This window comes from Centroberyx gerrardi, chromosome 15 (assembly GCF_048128805.1).
Source record: "Centroberyx gerrardi isolate f3 chromosome 15, fCenGer3.hap1.cur.20231027, whole genome shotgun sequence".
NCBI lineage: Eukaryota > Metazoa > Chordata > Actinopteri > Beryciformes > Berycidae > Centroberyx > Centroberyx gerrardi.
Window position 1 is genome coordinate 17,135,451 of NC_136011.1, and position 20,261 is coordinate 17,155,711.

The 20,261-nt window shown below is 42.7% G+C and overlaps 1 protein-coding gene across 3 annotated transcripts in view; it reads left to right on the forward strand.

Annotated features, from left to right (window-relative positions):
- Nucleotides 1–344: 344 nt before the first annotated feature.
- LOC139929191 (protocadherin-15-like) overlaps nucleotides 345–20,261 on the forward strand; it is a 140,296-nt gene continuing 120,379 nt past the window's right edge. For all 3 annotated transcript variants that reach the window (XM_071922011.2, XM_078288689.1, XM_071922010.2), the window contains exons 1-3: nucleotides 345–435; nucleotides 15,754–15,768; nucleotides 16,599–16,664. In XM_071922011.2, the coding sequence (XP_071778112.2) occupies nucleotides 345–435; nucleotides 15,754–15,768; nucleotides 16,599–16,664 (172 nt within the window). The remainder of the gene's footprint in view (nucleotides 436–15,753; nucleotides 15,769–16,598; nucleotides 16,665–20,261) is intronic.

Here is a 20,261-nt window from a genome sequence, read left to right on the forward strand (position 1 = left end):
AAATTGGAGTAAAAATATGATTTGGAATATTGTATTGATGTAATGCAAAAGCAACTGAATGAAATCAGGTCGATCCAGTGGATTATGTTATTTACGATAAGCAATGTTGCATTCTGAGTTTAATGTGTTCTTGAAAAATGATGCTGCTAGCCTACTGATAAAGCTGTAGGTACATGTGTATGTGTGCGTGTGTGTGTGTGTGTTCTTTTTTGCATGCTTGGTGTGTGTGTGTGGGTCCCAGCTGTAAATGCATGAGGCCTGGAGGGCTCTCTGAGAAATGAATGAAAAATCCTCTCTCCCTCTTTTTTTTGTCCAGGTGGGCAGGCAATAAGGCTTGACAGAAGATGCGACGGGGGTGGTGGCTCGTCAGATGGCTGGGGACAGGCATGGCAATCCTCTCTTTGCTAACCCACAGCTGGGGCCAGGACACAGAAGGTACAGACAGCCAGCACTAAGGCGATCACCCTCAGGCCCCCCCCTTCTCCAGTTATACTGTTGCTGCACTGCCGAGAGGAAACTTGTGTATAAAAGAAAATGTCTCTTTTCTCTGTTGGTAGGCCAGCGGGGTGGAAAAGCCAATCACATAACAGCATAAAACTATTGTTACTGATTAATTATGTTCCAAACTGCGGTGTGAACCATTTGAATAATGTTACACACTCTTGCTAAATGATTGCTGGAGTAGAAGTAAAAGTCATTTTGAAATATTTTTTTGAAGTTAATGACTATCTCCAAGGCCTTTACTTGCAGAATATGATTGGACATTTTGCATTTCTTCCCAAAATAGATTTAATAGATTTTGGAAAGAAATGCTACATTTCTTCAAGACTGAATACTGTATGTGAATGGTTTCTGTAGTAAATATGAAGTTTACTGTAGATACTATTACTAATCCCTAGAGCAGATAGGCTGTATTATTCTATTCATGCGATTAATGTACATTTTGTGTTCAGTGATAGTGAAGATGATCGTTTTTGGTCATAGTCCAAATGTATTGCAGTAGAGATTATAGATTTGGTTCAAGCCGATGCATAGTTGTAGACTTGCCAAACATCTATAAAGGCTTTGATTGAAATGCCATTGAGAGGTCAAGAAAAATCTTTTTCCATTTACTTGAAGGAGGACCGTAGAGATGTTTCTCTCAGGTGGGCTGTGAATATCCTGCATGCTGCTACAGTGTAAATCAGTTTGCTTTCACTGTAATCTTCCTATCCAAATTTACATAATATTGTTCAAAAGACATTATTTAAAGAGAGTGCATACTGTAAATCCGGCTATCTCCCTACACACTTCACTGAGCTTGCTAAGAGGATTCTCCTTGTAGTTTTCCTGTTCAAGTTCCCACATTACAGAGAGAATCTTTGTATTTATAGTTTCAACTCATCGACTTTAGCAGATGCCAGTTAAAAGTGAATTTTAACTTTGAAAGATTGACAGTTCTTTAAAGACAGTGCCTATGGTGAGCTTACAAGATGTACGGAGGCTAAGGTCAACCTTACAGTAAGATGCTGTACTTTTCAAAGTAGCACATTCCCTGCTCTCTGTTTTCCTTCCTTCCTTCTTTTTATCCTTTCTCCCTTCCTTCCTGCCTTCCTTGACAAAATCACTAATGTAAAAGCATTTTCAGATAACGGTATAATCTCTGCCATTACTTTGTCATTCAAATTAAGATTTTTTTTATAGAGTTTTTCCTTTATGGCTTTATATGATATCATTTTGGCAGAGAAATTGCCTTATGACTGACTGACCCTCTGAAGGTGAACGAGTGCCTTGTGGTTTCCTTTTTGGATGAAGTCTCACTCCCAGGCTCTGAGCGCATTAACAGATAAGTGTTGTTGTGTTGAGTGAGGAAACCACTGACCCAAAACATAACAGCCTTGGAACTCAGAATAGCCCCGTGGAATATGGGTTTGTGGGTACTTTCTTTTGCAACTTGTGATGGCTTTGTCCCCCTGTTAATGCATGGCTTTACCTTGGTGAAGCACACTAAGGTGTAATTCTGTTAAAGCCTCTATTCATCACAGCTTCATATGGTTTTGGCTGACATACAAATCATCCTCATTAATTGGGTTCAGTCACCTTGAGGGAAAGTTAATTCCCACTTAAAGAAACTTGTGTTTGCTTGTTTGTGAGATTTTATGTGTGAGCTAATGCACACTTTGGTTTTGTGTGTGTGTGTGTGTGAGAGAGAGAGAGAGAGAGAGAGAGAGTGCGCGCACGTGCACCTGTCTGTGCATATGCAATGTTTGATGCTGCACTACACATTATGTATTGAAGAGACTTAATATTACAACTGATGACTGTTACAACTGATAACTTGCTGAATGTCCTGTCCTCTTTTCCTAATATTCAGACATCACAGTAAGTAGCAGGTTAAGCTGGACTGGGACAAATCCATGTGGAGCATGCCATTTTAAAAGGACTTTTTGTATATTAGTACTATGATTAGAGCTACTAATACAATAATAAGAAGAATAACAAGAAAAAAACTAATAATATCTATTCAGCACTCATCTAAAACAGTGTTAAAAAGTTTTACATTTAATGTAACAACAATAGGTAGAATCATAATAATAAAGGAAATCAGAATGTTAAAGAAAATGACTGAAACTGACTGTGGTGCCGCATTTGTTTGGAGAAATAGCTTCCTTGTTTCCTTTTATCTAAATATGTATGCCTGAAAACATGCAAATGAGGATCAGGCTAGGAAATTATCTGTCTGTGTGATGCTCAGATGAAAACCAAAACAAAGACAGCACAATACTTTTTAAATGTCTCCAAATTTCCCATCTGCCCCATGCAATAACATTGATCTTTGACATCAAACGGCTGCTTTATTAGTATGATCACATACTGTCCTGGCACCCCTCCGTCCCTGGCATTCTTGATGAATCTGACAGTGTCCTCTGACTATGTAATAAGGGGGTTTTCAGCCCACTGATTATGGATGTGGCCGCCGCCTGTAATTTGACTGGTTGCAGACATGGATAATTACATGGGAAGGGGGAGAGGGTGGGGGGGGCAGGTAGGAATTAGTGATAGCTACACTGCCTGCAAATGAGCCCGGATCGGATCAGAGTGTGCCAGCGAATGCCCCACAGTGTCACAGTTTAATGAGTGAGGGGAGAGAGAGAGAGAGTAAGAGAGTGAATATCTGTGTCGCTGTTTTGGCATGAAGAGGAGGGGTGGGGGTGTTGTTGTTGCCTCCCTTTGCCGCTCAGTGTCACCTAGGGATGATCTTGGTTTGAGCAGGGATTTTCAGCATCCGTCACACACACACACACACACACACACACACACTCCCACCACATCCCTCATCTTCTCACCCATAAATCTCCCCGGTCTGCCCACCTCGAAGCGCCCTTGGCTCTTGGCTGTGACAACCTGTTTGTTGTCTGTCTATCAAATAAAAATAGCAACTGGTGATATAAAATGGCATTGAACTGTGGAATGATGTATCATTGGCATTGATAGTCACAGTGTCTCTCAGGAAACAGTCATTTAGTTCATTTAGTCCACTCAAACAGATCACTTATCATGAAGACTAATAACAAATCTTGTGAACATGAACACAATGTGAGAAAATGCAGTGACTTGTCTCTCTCTCTCCTCCTCTCTGTCACGCTTTCTCTCTCCATCTCTCTCTTCCGTCTCTCTCCTCTCTCATGTCCTGGCTCTGTTCTGCCCCTCCCTCTCCTTCGCTCCTCTGCTGCTCTCTCATTTTTCATCAATAATCCTCTCCCTCCTCCGTCATCCTTTCATGTTCTCCTCCTTACCTCAGATCATCTGACTCTGACTCCACCTTATGCTCAGACGGTCTCTCTCAGCAGTCACACATCTCTGACTTCACATATGTGTGTCTGAATACTGCAGTGTTGCCCTCGTTAACCCGTGCGTGTCCCGTCAATCCCAGCTGTCATTGGAGACCGGCAAGCCCCGCAGTTTAACGAAGGGTAATGAAAGGTCAAACCTCAATCTGGATCACAACAGACAGACAAACACTGTGCATACCCCCAAATCCCTTCATTGCTAAATCCAGATGACGTACCAATGCACGTACACGCACCCACACACATATACAAATCTACATTCAGTAGTATTTGTGCGTGTGTGTGTGTGTGTGTGTGGTGAAGTGTGGATTAGTTAATAAGCCTGTGGACACTTCTTCCATGTGACATCAGCCCACCTTCCTCTCTCGCACTAATTCCGCCTCTCTCAATTCCACTCTCTCCATCTTTCTCTCCCCCTCTTTCTCTCTCTCAATCTCTCTCTCTCCATCTGCACCTCACATTCATTCTGGACCACGATTGTTTGTCTATTTTTGGGATTGTCTGATTAGGGGCCAGATGTGCAGACTGTGTCTGGCTGCAGCAGAAGCCTGTGGAGTAGGGGAGCAGTGGAGTGACTGGGGGAAGGGGTTTTAATCTGCCCGCCAGCAGGCTGTAATCAGGCTCCGGGCGGCCCAAGAAGGGAGGGGGCTCTCTGGGTAAGACTGGGCCCAATGCTGCCTGGGGCCTGGACTTACCGGCCCATACCGGAGCTCAGTACGTGAGCCTGTGAGCGCTGAACAGTTCACTGGGAGTGTGATTGCAACCTTCGCCCTCCTGCTAGCGTTGTTAACCTCACAGAGGGAGAAGGATGGGCAGGAATGAGGGTAAAGTGTTAGAGGGCAGGAGGGGGAGACTCCCCAAGGGATTACACATCAGTAACGTAATCCCCTCCTCTCTTCCATTATCAGTCACAGATGAGGTACTGTACATGCCCGCTTCCATCTCTCTGACGTACTTCATCACTTTTACTTTCTCTAGTCCTACTCCCTTTCCAGTAACAGTCACCCTTTCACCCTTTCTTCTCTCTCTGCCTCCATCTCTCTATACATTTCCTACCTACTCTCACTCTCCCTTTCTTGTGACTCTGAAGAAAAAAGTACATACACACAACTACAGAGAAGAGCCATTACAGAGATGCCTGCACTTCTAGATGACCAGAATTTGTGAGATTGCACTGTGCCGAAATAGACATGCTGTAAGGGGACATATAGGCACATGGCCATTTCCACACTGATTTTGCTGTTTTTCTTTCAAGTGGGGGAATGGTGGATGGCTGAATGGCCATGTGTTGCTAAATGTAAGTGGGCATGCTGTGAGTTTGTTGTTTCTTTACAATAAGAACATCACAGAATAACCTTCATTCCTGAGAGTCTTGTTGTCTTGAATTCAGCTCATCTATTTTAATTCTTGAGTGTTAATTATTATGACTACCTGTGAGTCTTATTGGTTTGTAACTGTGTCAGATGTGTTGCCTTGGTGCAGAGCAATAGCATGACATCAAAGCTGCAACATTTCCTTCTATGTAAAGAAAACTAATGATTCTTGGATTCAGATGCTTGGCTTCCATTGCTTTGCACAGGGAAATGCATATTGCTGGTGAGGTGAGTGAGGGGTAAAATTTCTGGCAAGCATAGTCTTCATGGCACATATAAAATGGTTTAATCCCTCATGTTATATTCAGATAGGGGGGGCGGGGGCTTGTTGTCCCACTTTTGGCTCTCGTGGATTTCTCAGTCAGTGTATCTCACAAAATCAGCTAAAATTTTTGAGTTGAACTTCAAAGACACAGTCGGGGCTAGTTATGACATTGTGTCAACTAGCCCCCCATGGTGAACAACTAGCTCCAACTATGGGGTTGGTTGTCACAAAGTGTGGGGTTGGTTGTCCCTATGTTTTTCAATGGATAAAACACCAAAATATGTACTTTTTTTGTTTTTCTTGCTGGAGACACCAAATCTAAATTTGAAATTACATTTTGAAAAACATCTGGCTCTATTATATCTATTAAATAACTAGGTGGCACTCAGTAGAGCTCATACCTCCACCAACAATATGCAATTTCATCAATATATGCCAGCTCCAAATGTCGGATTTTCACCAAAAATGTATTTCTTCCATGCCCCATTACCAACTTGTTTCACATCAGGAGATGTACAAATTGTCATTACTGTACCTGAAATGGGACATGTATTGAGATATGTGATAGGCCTGTTCAATTTCTAGCACTTTGAAGCATTTTAGCCAATTATCTCAACACCACGTGGCCAATCAGCACTTTTTGTTCAGTGGCCATTAGGGCTCCACTTCTACCACTGTACCAAGTTTTGGAAAAATTGTCTGGGCGGTTATGTATGTCTAAACTGAAAATGAACTCTCTGGTGCCCCCATGTTGTTTGATTGGGCCAATAATGGATGGTTTGCCTCTACTTATGTCTGCTGATAGGCACACAAACATTAATCACTACATTAATCCATTTGGGAATTATATTCCTTTTTGTGAGAAGCCACTCCCCTCTTTGGCCAATTGCAGGGCTGTACAGTGCGACTGTTTTGCTCGCATTTGCTATTAAAAATTATTCTGTGCGAAGATAAATAGTAATCCACTCGTTGCATTATTATCATTGAGATTTGTAAAATCAGCAGCATAAACTAGCGTTGCAACAGCCTACCAAACAGGAGTGCCCGAGAGAGCGTTGCCAAGGACGCGTTGTCAAGGACGCGTTGTCAAGGACGCGTTGTCAAGGACGCGTTGTCAAGGACGCGTTGTCAAGGATGTGGTGGAGGAGGGAAAAGTGGTAAAGTTAGTCCGGTTTTGTGACAGGACAGCCAACGTTAACTGAAGCTAAGGCCAAAAAACAAAAATGAAAAGATATTTTTCGGTTGTTAACGTTGCCTCGACAAGAGAGCATGCTGGCACCTCTTCCAGTGAAAAAAATAGAGCCCGCGTAGAAGAGGACGAGTCCCCCTCATCTATACCGGAGCAAACTACCTTTTAAAGTTTGAACGCCGTTGATAGCTTAAATGATTCAAAAGTAGTTAAGGTCCAAAAATTTGGCGGAAGAATAAATAATAAAATAGAAGTAAATCCGAGTATATAAGTATGACTTGCTGAAGCAAGTACACTAATGATAATGAAATCAACATACACAATTGCATAAATTGAACGATGGAAGATATGAACCAGCTAAGAGATGGGAATAAAGGGGCGACACTATGAGTATCTGAAAACACTGAACAAACTGAATAATCACTTGAGTAACGGAGCTATGTATGATTGTGCATAGACTTGCAGAGCGTTGAGGTGCTAATTATAGGGAACCCAATAAATGCATGAGATGTGATATGGAGTGTCATGTAGTGGAGTAACTACGTATGTGTAGTGCATGGATGATGCCCAGTGGACAATGATCACACAGGTCCGGAGGGAGATGAGGCACGCAGAGGTCAGGAGGCTGTGAAGAATCTCGGCTCAATGGGCTCCTGGTAGGTGATGAAGATCCAACGACGATTCGGAGTTAAACTCAGCAGGGCCGCAGCAGGGCAGAGAGCGTAGGCTGCACAGTTGGCGAGTTGGACAGAGTGGTGTGTGGGTATTTCAATGTTGACGCACCCTGGAGGTTCTGGACGAGTGATGAGCCGGTCTCTCAAAGCATTCGCAGACCCAGCGGGTCCGACGGTTATTCTGAGTTGAATTCAGCGAGTTAGCTGAATAGCGGTGTTGCAGCAGGTAAGGGTCACATACACAGAACAGGTGTTTGTGTGTGTGTTTGTGAGGCAGATGCAGCAGGCACACTTCACCAGTTGGAAGATGGAGCAGATTCTCTTCTTGGCTCGTGGAGCTGATGTTGAGGCAAATCTCTGAGACAAGTCTTAGAGACAAAGTTATGCAGATTCTCTGTAATGTGTTCATGACCACGTAGGTGTGAAATCCGCGTTGGGCATGTGTACATGTGGTTTTGTTATGATGGGTAAGGGAGTGTGTGTGTGGGCTGTGTGTGTGTCTAGTGTTACGGCCGGAAAAATCTCATTACATATGCACAAAACATTAGTTTTGACTCCCAGATCTATGCAATATAATTTACCGTCGTAACATCATTACATTCCGCGCAAATTTCGGAGCATTTTGATATTAAACACGGCTATCTAAGTTCCATGTGGCGATGAAGAAATTAAATTGAATAACTGTTATATAAAACATCACAGTTACACGCAAAATAAGATATATGCATTAGAGTCCACAGCAATGTGATACCCAAGGTTTCATGAGTCTGTATCAAAGATTTCTCCTGATTTTGGGAACATTCCGATGTGTGTCATTTCAGACTCTCTGGTGCCTAGGGCTTATCAGAGACAAGGCTGTGTGTTGGTGTTTTATGGTTGTTTACCGAGTCTCTTTCTTGGTACCATCTGTGAGGAGTGAGAATGAAGTAATTTACAGAGAGGTCAGTGGCCTTCTGTAGGATCCAACCCCCCCCTCCCCCCAACCTACTGATCTGTTATCAGGGAAGAGGCTCGCAAAGGGCCTTTCCAGATGTGGGATGACAATGATGATGTGGGTGCGTTCGCTACACACAGCCCGGTCTCCCCCATTATAACAGAGTGCGTTCATCTGCTTTGACTTGCTGTCTGCTCGTGAGCAGCCATTAACTGGCAATGTGTGTCATTGGACAGGTGCCCTCTGTGTCTCTCTCACCATCCTGTGCCAGCCCCTGCTGGACCTGTCCCAGAGTGCCCTTCTGCCCCATTGGACATTGTTCCATGCAAAATAAACTCTATCGAGCCAACTGGGAAATTAAAAAAGTGTCCCTGTTTGCTCTGTCTCCACTCATCCCTTTCCTGGGCAGCCTGCCACTTCAGGGATGGGTCATAACTTTAACCTCTAACCCCGCAGTATTTTAAGTGGATGCTGGTCAGACCAGAGGTTAGCAGACAATCCTCCCTCAGGTGGACTACTGGCCACAGTGGCTGGCATCGGAGAAATTACCTCATCCAGATTCCCCTGTCCTTGGCTCAAGAAGGGTGACGTTCCGCAGGCTCTGTTAGACAATTCCTCATCATCACATATGGCCTGATATTTATATTAAAGGGCAGGAGTATTTATGAGTGCATATGGATGTATAAGAGGTTTTATGATTGGAGGAACCTTGTGTTGAGTTGGCAGTAAGCCATCCATCCAAAGGACAAGAGAGAAGTGGTTTGCTTTTCTCTTCATTGCTCCTGCCTTACTCAAGAATCTCTTTTCTCTCACTCTCTTTTATCTCTCTCAAGCTCTCTGAACCCTCTTTCACTCTCTCTCTTTCTCTGACAATTTTTTTTGTGAGAAACTGTCCATATCTGGAGAGAACAGATGTGTTTGCCTTGCAGTTTGTTAATATGAAATGATTTGCATATGTTTGAATAAGATGCCTCTGGTTCTGTGTAGGCCACTAGTTTGTTGTAAAGGTGTGCCAGATTGATTGAGACAATGCAGCCTGCCAGACCATGCTACTTATTAGGTTGGCTGTCCTTTAAAGTGTGTTTTTAAGATCTTGACTCCCAGAGAGCTGCAGCACTTTGATTTATTGGTTACTAAAAAGGTGCTTTTGCAGATGAAGCCACAGGAAGGCAGAGGCTATTGAATCGAGTGGCAGGTAAAAATGTCTTTTGAAACTAAATGTCATTGAACAGCATTCATCTTGCCAGGGCCTTGTTTCACTGCTCCAGTAATGTAGCGGTCGATGAGCTGCCTTGTAAAGAATTAAATTGCATGGAGGCGGCTGTCTGTGTCTTAGGCCATCTCATTTGAAGGTTTGCGATGTTGAAGATACTATGCCTGGACCAACACATAAAAAAATAAGAATACACCTTTGCTATAGCATATAGCACGTAGCCCCAATGGTCTGTTTCATGCTTTAATTTGCTCCAATTTGGGATTACTCACAATACCCTTTGCATTCCTTCAAAATACCTTCCAGTTGACTATAGTAAATTATATCTCAAAAACAACTGGGAAGAGAAATAATGAAAGGTGCCAAAAAAAAGCATCTTACAGGTACTGTAGAACATTGTGATGGTCATTTTCACTATTGATTTGAAATGGTATTGTGTGTTTGGAATACATCATAGACAAATTACCTTGTGATATATTCTGCCCAGCTTTCTATCCTGCCTAATCAAATTTCGCAGGTGTACGGTGGAAGAAGGTTGCTCCCATCTGTCATGAACCCTTAACAAATTGATTGAAAACTTGCCTGTATCCATTTTTTCCACCAGATTCTTTTGTGAGACAAGCAATACACATTTTGTAATTGAAGTTTTACGGCTTCAAGTCAAAATTGGTTGGTTGATTAGGGAGAAGATCTTTTTAAATGAGAGCAAATTACCCTGAGGTCAAAATTAGAAAATTTTGATTGTCTTTGGATTAAGCTCCTGAAATGTACAGTGCCCTGATTACCAATTAGTGATTGAATGCTGCTTGTTGCATTTGTATTTCCCCCCATTTTAAACCGCTGACTTCACCCCACCCCCCACCCTATACTCATTTTACTGTGAACAGAGTGATCAGGTCATTAAAAAGCAATGTTCCCTGAGATTAACTGAACAAATGCTTGTTGAGTATCTGCTGAGGAGTGGGAAAGTGAACACAGACAGTTTATCATAAAGGCTGGTAAAATATACGAATCGTGATCTTCTGTGTTGAGTGAAAGCCAGGTGCACACTACACGACTTTAGGCAAAATTTAGCCGTTCCAGACAAGTTTCTTTAAATCTGAGACAAAATCTCCATGCACACAAGGGAACCAGGTAGAGAGGCAGAAAATGTATATAAATTATTGGTTTTGAATGGTATTCCCTAGACAATACTAGATACACAGTATGGACATCAAACAAGGCACAGTCTAGCTAGTTATGTTGATTGCTTTATAATTTGCTTCCAAATCTCTCTGCAGAACAGACAACCCATGCTGCCTGCATCTCCCCCACCATTCCCCCCTCCAAATTTGGCTTTTTTTCTTTATTGGCACAAATGAGTGCACACACAGTGAGCAGTGAGTTGCTCTTCCTTCTCAAGCTCCATTTTAGCACAATCAAGTGAAAAACAAAGTCATGTTTTATGTTTGTTTTTGTGAAGCGCGGGGCTATCGAGATCCCCCACGACCAAATCTAAGTGAAGAATCTTTTGATGTCTGACCCCCCCATCTGTGCCACATTGTTTAGTGTGTGCACTGCTGCGGCGGTAAGACAAGAAGCTACAGGAAAGAGGGTCGTTTAATGTGAGCGCTACAGAGATGTTAGGTTTTTGACATAACACCGACCTGTTACACCAACAACTCCATATTTATTCCAGCATCTTTGCACTCTGCACCATTGCACTATTGTCCTAGTGTTGTTATATGTGTGTATATATATATATATATACTTTTTTATATATATGCATATTTGTACATAGTAGTTAGATGTTTAGGTTTACCTCTGTTCATTTTGTTGTCCTTGTTTTTAGCTGTATATTTATTCTGTGTAAGTACATTGAGAGCAGCGAAAAAAGTCAAATTCCTTGTATGTGTACATACTTGGCCAATAAAGCTGATTGTGATTCTGATTCTGATTCTGACAGTTGAGTTGTTTGCTCTCAGCAGCATTTGTGATGTTAAGGATAGATATTACATGTTAAAGGCATACTGAGCAGGATTTTCCCCCTTGAAATAGCATAAACTCACCCAAAAATTATCCTACTCAATCATTACTTATGGTCCATGCTCATCCACAGCTAAATCGTTTTATATCTAAAACCCACGCTGGCTGCGATAGCCGTCTTGAACTCTAAAACAGAGCAACTGGTCAGAGCTAGTGTGTATCGTGAACTGGAGGCTAGCTATTGTTAGCGTAGCTTCGTTGTAGTAGAAAAGCTGCAGCTAAGCTAACCGGCACCTACCTTTCCAACAGAAAACAGGCCAACTCTGCGTTGCTTTTCATCCCCATCCTCTCCTTAAATATTCTCCAACGCGTGAAAGCAAACCCCAGATTCACTCTCGTTTTGGAACAAGCCTCGTCTGCTTGGCGTTTTGCCTCGCTGTACTTTTTTACAGGTTTTTACAGGTTTTTACAGGTTTTTACAGGTTTTTACCATTCTGGCAACTGCAGGGAGGAGGGGTCAACTTTGAAAGTTGTGTTTACAAGCCACAAGCAGCAAAATCCTACTCAGTATGTCTTTAAGGGAATTGTTACATTGCTCAGTATTTCATTTGATAATGATTTTTTATTTTTATTACAAAAAGATTGGTAATTGGCCTCGAAGGAAGATTTGACATCAAGCTTACCCTTTGATCTACCACATAAAATAGTTGCTTCATTCTCAGTACCACTGCACTTTTTACACAAACTGTGCTGCCACTGGAATACATTGTCCCTTGTGTTGCTCTTGTCACAGTCCAGGCTCAATGGACTTGAAAATGGACTGTACTGGCATTAGTCATGCCGAATGATTGATCGCTGAGGTCTTTAGAGCGTCATGTTTGCCATGACACCTGTCTCTGAAAGGCCAGTCTCACACTCTCATAACTGCGCTCACTGTTGACCCGTTGACTCATTTCAACCTTGAAATAAAACTGCTGCTGAGTTTCCATGGCCACAGTGGTAACCACTACACTTCTAGATCTAGTAAATGAGAAATTGTATGCCACTTAAGCTTCTTTATCTTCATAATCCATTAGCACACCTTGCTAGTTCTTCCTGGCTATGTATTTGCTCCACCATCGGCTTCCTGTTTTCTAATGGTTTTGGTCAATGGCCAATTTCAGGCAAAGGGATTTACATATGTGCACACAGGGTCACACACAGACCCAGACTGATGTATCATAGCCTGTATCCTATTTATTTATTGTTATTTTGATGTCAAAATTTGCATATTGTAGCTTTAACCCAAAGAAGAAAGTTGTAAAGAGGAAGTCAAGTAATGCAGTGTATCCCTACAGCCACAAATGACCTACAGCCATTTAGAACAGTGTGGATCCAGTCACACTCGATTCCATTCTTGAATTTGATTACCATGGAAAATCATCCTCAAGCCTGATTAGCAGACGTGTTGGAAATCTAAATTTCATTACAGCATCCTTTTGTAACTGGAGATCACATGCTCAGTATGTGGTCCCATGCAGTTGCATACCTCTCTCCCTGAGCTGTGTGTTAACTGTGTCTCCACCCAGTTCTCCTGCTGTTCTGCGCTGTATTGATTTTTACTGGTAATCACGTAAAACAATTGCTTCAAATCTCTACATTCCCCCAGATTGCTTGTTTGTGTCTGTGTCTGTGTGTGTGTGTGTGTGTGTGTGTGTGCGTGTGTGTGTGTGTTGTGCCCTTTCCTGTACGCACAAATGTGTGTGAATATTTTCCTTTCCTCTTCATCCTCTCTCTTTCTCTCAGCGTTCTTGGTTATTTGATGTATTGTTTATCCTCTATCCTCATCCTGTTTTTCCATGTTACTCTGCGTGTCAGAGATATACTCCACAGCATTGTGGGAAAAGCTGTGCTCTCTTCTGCAGTCTGAAACAGCACCCTTCTGTTGCACCACAATGTATAATGCCATTTCTCTGGCTCTGCTACCATTTTCCCCTTCTGAGCCAAGTTAACCCACTCTATGCCTCCTGACTCAAGAATGTCGTTTTTTAGGATTGGTCCTGGTCTGCCAGATAAGTGGATAAGTCTGTAAGCAGCTTTCCAATCGTGTGTGTGTGTGTGTGTGTGTGTGTGTGTGTGTGGTATATCCACTGTAACACTATAGGTTTCATGCCGTATTATTACCTTGAAGAGCATTGCAGGCAGCGGTATTTAGGAGTTTTGGCATGACTATTTCACGCTTGCTTGTATGAACCCAGAGAGCCAAGGGATGGGGCAGCGCTAGAGAAACATCTGTGATACTCTCCAGTTATTGTAGGAGGTTGTCTCAACGGGAGGAAACCTCGATGAAGAATGTCACTCAAAAATAACACCAGCTGCTAAAATATGTAAACGTAGCAAGAGGTTGAGACCATTTTGGCTTTGTAGTCAACATGACTCTGAGCAGACGTTGTTAGGAGTGCGCGTGTGTGTGTGTGTTTGTTTGTGTGTGTGTGTATGTATGTGTGTATATGTGTGTGTGTTCATATGGCTGTGCGTGTATGTGTTTCTGTGCCTTGGTGTGTGTGTTGGTGTTCTGATCGCACTAGGGGACCGTTAGCACTGCAAAAGGAGGTATTGTTCTTCATCTCTGCTTGGTTCTGCCTTTTCTCTTCAAAGCAGTCTTTTGACATCCTCCCCTCCCACTGCCACAACTACCACTTAGACATACACATACACACACACACACACACACACACACACACATGCACCCGCGTGCACACACGCAAACACACACACATTGAACACACATATACAAAACTAACAGAACAGACTCCCTGTGATCCTTTAAGAAGCTTCTCAAAATGAGTGAGGCTTCTCTGCAAGTAACTTTTATTCCACACACACACACACACACACACACCACATATGCGCACACATACACACACACACACACACACCTATGCACACACTCTTTCTACTTCACACAGAGAGTATATTCTCTCAGAGCAGATTTGCATACTTATTTTGATGTTGCATGTTGTTTATGTCTCAGATTGCTAGGTGTGACCCACTTGCTCTGATCATTTTGTCGCTATTAAAGGAAACCCTCATCCTGCTATTTCTTCAGCAGATGGGTGCAGGTGTTCTAATTGCTATAAAATCACGCAACTCAAAACCCGAATAGTGAGTACACCATAGAAATTAGCAGTGCAGTGTGAGTATGCATTGAGAATTACTCCCAAAGGATTTTCGATTAGGGAAGGTACTGTGTGCTTCCCAGCAGATTCTTTTCTACTGAGAATGGATTTTCACACTCCCAGTCCTGTGCAATATGGAGCAAAGCTGTAATGCGTTACATGGATGTAAAACGCCGCCTCTGGATAACCTCTTTACACTTGACGCATTTCAAAAGAACATTGACCAGTTCCTGAAACAAACTCAAATTGGAAGGAACAAGGAAATGAATATGCAATTGATGATTTGAATGAAATATTCCATATTGTGGCCTCAGGTTTTCCTTGCCATTTAATTGCTAATTATCATGCGTACCTGCGCTTTGGAAACAGCCTTAATTAAAATTAGAGCAACATTACATCCTGGGGTTTTATCTCTGATTAATATGCGCTTTTAAACCTCCACATTAGTGAAGGGCTCATGGGCATGCATATTTGATAGGAAAACTATCCACTGTTTTGCACCTGGCAACAGGTGCTTAGATGCGCAATTGAAGTTCGGCAACAGAAGGCTGCTGGGAAACCCTAGAGCGATGACTGTTGATGTGGTGTCAATATCCGTCTGTTTTTTGCTGTCCCTCTCTGATTACATGTAATGTAACAGGACACCACCTGACAGCAGGCTGCTTGTGTCTCCATATCTTACAAGATAGAGGGAGAGAGAGATTGAGAAAGAGAAAGAGACTATTCTGACTCACTTGTGTATGGGTTCCAGTGTTCTGTCACGCTGTTATGCCTTTTCCAGGAACACACACTAACACTTCATTTACCTCGAAAAAGTGTTTTAGTTTTGCAGTTGGTTCATGTTTGCAATGCTCCCCACTACCTCTCATGTGGAATAATGTCAGCCGGCAGCTGCTGGCAGCGAGGAGAGATCTGCTGGCCATGTTTGTAACTGTTTGTGGTTCACTAACATTCACTATTTCTCCAGTGGAGACTCCTCTTTCCTCCCCCACCCCCCTTCTGTCTTCCTCTCCCTTCTGTCGTTTTTTCTAATGGTCTTTTTTTTCTATTCTAACGTCGGAGCTCTCCCTCAACCAACTGTTTCATGCTTTTTTTTTATTTCATGCTTCTGCTCTGCTTCCCTCTGGCTCCACTAACCCCTGACCCCTTCAGACTGGCAGTATGAGGGTAAGAGGGCAAACATCCGTTGTCTCCATTTTCCTTTCATTTTATTCTATTTCTGCATTCTCTCTCTCTCTCTCTCTCTCTCTCTTCTTCTCTCGCTGTCTGTCTCTCTCTCTCTCCCTCCCCTATGGAAAGACTCACATTTAATGTTGAACATCCTTCACTTCAGTCGCTGAGCGTGTTGCCTTGCAGCACCTCCTCACTCCTCCCTCGGCACAAGCCCCTCACTCCCCTCCCATCCTCTCCACCTCTCCTTCTGCCCCATCTGGCGTTGTCTGTCGAGCTGCCATTACCTGTGTCTCATGTGCTCATACTGTCTAGCTGTTGTGACCCTCCATCTGTGAAGCTGATCTAGTCAACGCTCTGCTTATGATGTCGCCACATGCATCGACCACCCTGTTTGTCTGCATTTGTGTCAGTGTCGTACAGTCCATTCTTGTCCATCGTCGTACAGTAGCAGTCATTGATACCACCATTTATAAAGAGATGTGTCAGTGTGACAGCTTATGGCATGACAGATAGACACAGAACAGACGTTCTGCTGAGGTTTATTCCCTCAGAGCGATGAAATATTTACATTCCAAGTTACTGTATTTCAGATGGGGTCTTTGCAATGTTGTCCTTGCATTGTTATCTGCCGCATTCAGTACTGTATATATTCAACCCCATGTAGCTTAAATATTACAGCAACAAGCTAATTGTAATTCTTCTACTTTACACAGTATGCAGTCATTTTCATAAGCTGCCATGAAGTGTAATGTACTTGCTATTGCAATGTACTTTTTTTTTTTCTTTGTCAATCGTAAAATTACCTTTTCTCTTTGCTTATGCAGAGTGTAAGCTGTCCCGGTCAGGCCCCCCTGCAACCATAGTGACCATCGACGAGGAGAGCCCCAACGGTATGTACCAGGCACCTTTTCTCCCCACCTGTTTCTACACCGCTTCATTCCGTATTCCAGTATGGTAAACACTTCGACGCTCAGGTGGCATGGATTACACTGTTGGGATTGTTTCAGTAATACAATATTGCTTTGGTAATGCAATACGTATGAAAACTTGCCCTGCTGGGACTGTACAGCATTATTAGGTAATGGACTATGAATAGTTCCACTGAAAGCATGGTCTTGGGACATTAGGTTGTTTAGGAAATGTTGTGTCACACATTTTGGATTTTACTAAAAAAAAAAAAAAAAAGCAGAAAAAAAGAAAAACAAGATTTTTTACTAGTTGTTGGTGGTGTGTATTTGTTTTGGTCGCTCTGGGTAAAGCAGTGGTGTGTGTGTGAGTGAGTGAGTACAGATGGTGTTTGGCATAGAGACGTGACATGGGGCTCTATTAATGAGTAGTTTGCTCCCCGCGCAGGTTGTCTTTACTATGGTGTACCTGGGCTACAGCAGTACCAGAGGACTCACTGGTGCATGGAACAGATGTGCCGTACTTGTGTGGGTCAGGTGTTTTGAAACTGTTCTGCTCCTCCTCCTCTCCTCCTCCTCTACCTCCCTCTGGCCTCTCCATCACCTGCACCCACTTCACAGCTCTGATCTCTCCTCTCTCTGTCTTTCCTGTCTTCTTCTCCCTCCCCTTTGTGGGTTCTTTCCTGTGATGCGGGTTTTGTGGTTTTGCCATCTGTATTTTGTTGTCGGAGTGTGTATGTGTGTATGAGAGAGAGAGTGTATGGATATCTCTATGTGACAGGGAGTGCTGACTGCTGGTTTGGGAGGAGCTATACATTCATTGAGGGAATGAGGAATGCATTTCCAGTGGAGCAGGTGTGTGTTTGTCTCACTCAGCTTTCCCTGCAGATATTAGTACTGCAGGTTAACAGAGTTTAATGAGCAGCACTCTCTGAAGATGCGATTCAGAGCTTGTTTATACAATCAGAATACTATTTCACAGATGCTCCAGTGTGCTGCTACAATATGGGCTGGAGGCACAGCTGTGTGTGTGTGTGTGTGTGTGTGTGTAAGTGTGAGAAAGAGAGAGAGATAGAGAGAGAGATAGAGAGAGAGAGACTGTGTGTGTGTGCTCACATCTGCATACATCCTTGTGTGTATATTTGCATCCCAAGAGCCTAATTGGGTGGCTGTGTGTCAGGTGAGGCTCCCATTCTTCAACTCAATAGCTTCCAATGTAGGCTGTCATACTGTCTCCCCTACTCCTGCCTGTCCATGTGTGTGGCTGAGATTTGGGGCTTTGATTGATTGCCGGGGGAATGTGCATGACGGAGGTAGCCAAGGCTTGCATCCGAAAGCGCCCCTCGCCCCACATGCGCTGATGCTCTGTTTGTGAGGGATTTGTGCTAATCTTCCTCATAAAGCACTCATTTACCTGGGATATGGGTCTCTTCTGGCTCCACCGTCCTTTTATTTATCTCTCGGTGATGAAACGGCTCAGGGCCCGTCCTCCACATAATGGAATGTAAAACAGGCAACCCGTCATTATTGACCAAAGCAATTATCCTTCTAAATGTGTTCCATCTCTTCCCTTCTGTCACGCAGAAACCATACAAATGACACATAATAAGATTCCATCTTTTCTGGGCATTCGCTTTTATATTCATTCACGTCAGTGAATGGGAAAACAAACAACATAATCACCCGTCTGTCTGGCTTTGTTTGGTCAGGGTCAGAAAAATAAAAACCCTTCTCTCCCTTTTCCCTTTTGCTTCCCAGAGGAACAAATTTTACACCAGTCAGGAGAGCCAAGTTAGTATAGGGTTCCCCATGGCAGAGGTGTATTGCTAAGAAACATGATAACATTTGCAACTGTCAAGAAGCTACGTTTTATCAACAGTTCATTTATTGATTGTCTGGGGTAGAATTATATTTGACTCAGTTAAAACAATAGACCTTGGCAAAGACATGTGAAATAAGCCTTTTCTTGGTTCTTCCTTTTTTCATTACAGCTTGCTATGTTTTAGTCTAGGAGGGTTTCTCTTTAGAGAAACGGATGGTCATGGGGGGATGGTAAGCCAGTTGCTCAAATGAAGCATAACATGTTTAATTTATCCAAGCTGCTGCTTCTGCAGGCCCACTGACAGGTGCCAGACACAACACATAAACTCTCACTCACTTAAAGAGTAGATCTCTATTGGGAAGACAAAGCTTGTTTTCTATAGGTTCCTTTGCTTATTCAGCCTGTGAGCCAAATCCAAAAGCAGTTAATCGGATTGAAGAGATTTCTATCTAGTTGAGGAGGGATAGAGGCTGCTGCAGTTGAGGAGAGAGGAAAGAGAGAGAGGGTACATTTTCTCATTGACTGGATGCTTCCTACAACAGCAGTGGGAAATCAGAGTGTCCATAAATGAGAATGCTGTCTCCTAGCTTTTATCTTGTCTCTGCAAATTCATGATTTGTATCAGCTGTTGCCTGAAGCGTGTGAGGATCCTTTCTCCCTCATGCATATTGAGCAACAGCTCGTAGGAAATCAGAAACGAGTGCTGCTGAAGGGCTTTATTAAAAATAATTCAAGCTAACATTCTTTCATGTGCTGTATATGCCAAGGTGGATTCACTCTAGAGACCGATAAATCATTGCATCCATGAGGAAGGCTGACATCCACTTGAATGAGACAATGAAAGTAAAATACTCCATAGGTTGAAGATACAGATGATAGTATCAGTCTCTAAAATTTATACTTGACCTTAAACATTACCTCTTGGACACATGGGATGTTCATATCAAGTGGCTTGATGAGTAATTGAACCAATTCACATATAGTAGAAAAATGCAGTAAGTCAAGCTTTCTTGGCTGAAAGTTTCCTTTTATCAGCGCACCTTTAGCACAGTAATTCTTAGAGCTTTCAACTACTGACTTTATACCACTAATGATGATATGAGGGCTCTAGGCCTATAGAGTAATACACCTATCAGCTGTGCTGTAGCTGAGGAAGCAGATAACCTGCTGAGGAAAATAAACTGTGCCAATACCAGTGTTAAAAGGACAATACCAGTGTTTGGGGCATGTGAATCCTATTATGCCTTAATCAAGTAGAGAGGGAGAAGATAAAACACTTATTAGAGGCTGTTTCTGGGCACATCGGAGGAGGACACTTCAGAGTTTAGTGGGGCCTTTTCATGAAATTTGGTGATTTGATGTGTTTGAGGCAAATTGTCAGATATACCGGAAGTGTATGGTGATAATGAAACAACGCAAAATGGCAAAAAATTACCTTAGTTATGGAAATATATGCCAGAAGGTATTTACTGCTATCATAGCAAGAATGACATAGGACCCTGTCAAAAAGCTGTATTGTTGCCTCAGATACACTACTGATTTTCAGTATAGTATTAACAGCATTAGCTCTGTCTGTTGAAATTATAAAATAGAGAAAAACAAACAAAAAAACACATGAATAAGATATTTGAGACTTCAACTGAGACTTTATCTGAGAGTATCACTACTGGTAGGCACTCCTTATCTCTCTGACAGTTACACTTTGCATTACATTACTGGTTTTACGTTCTCCTGTCGTAACACGTGCCCCGATGAATCAT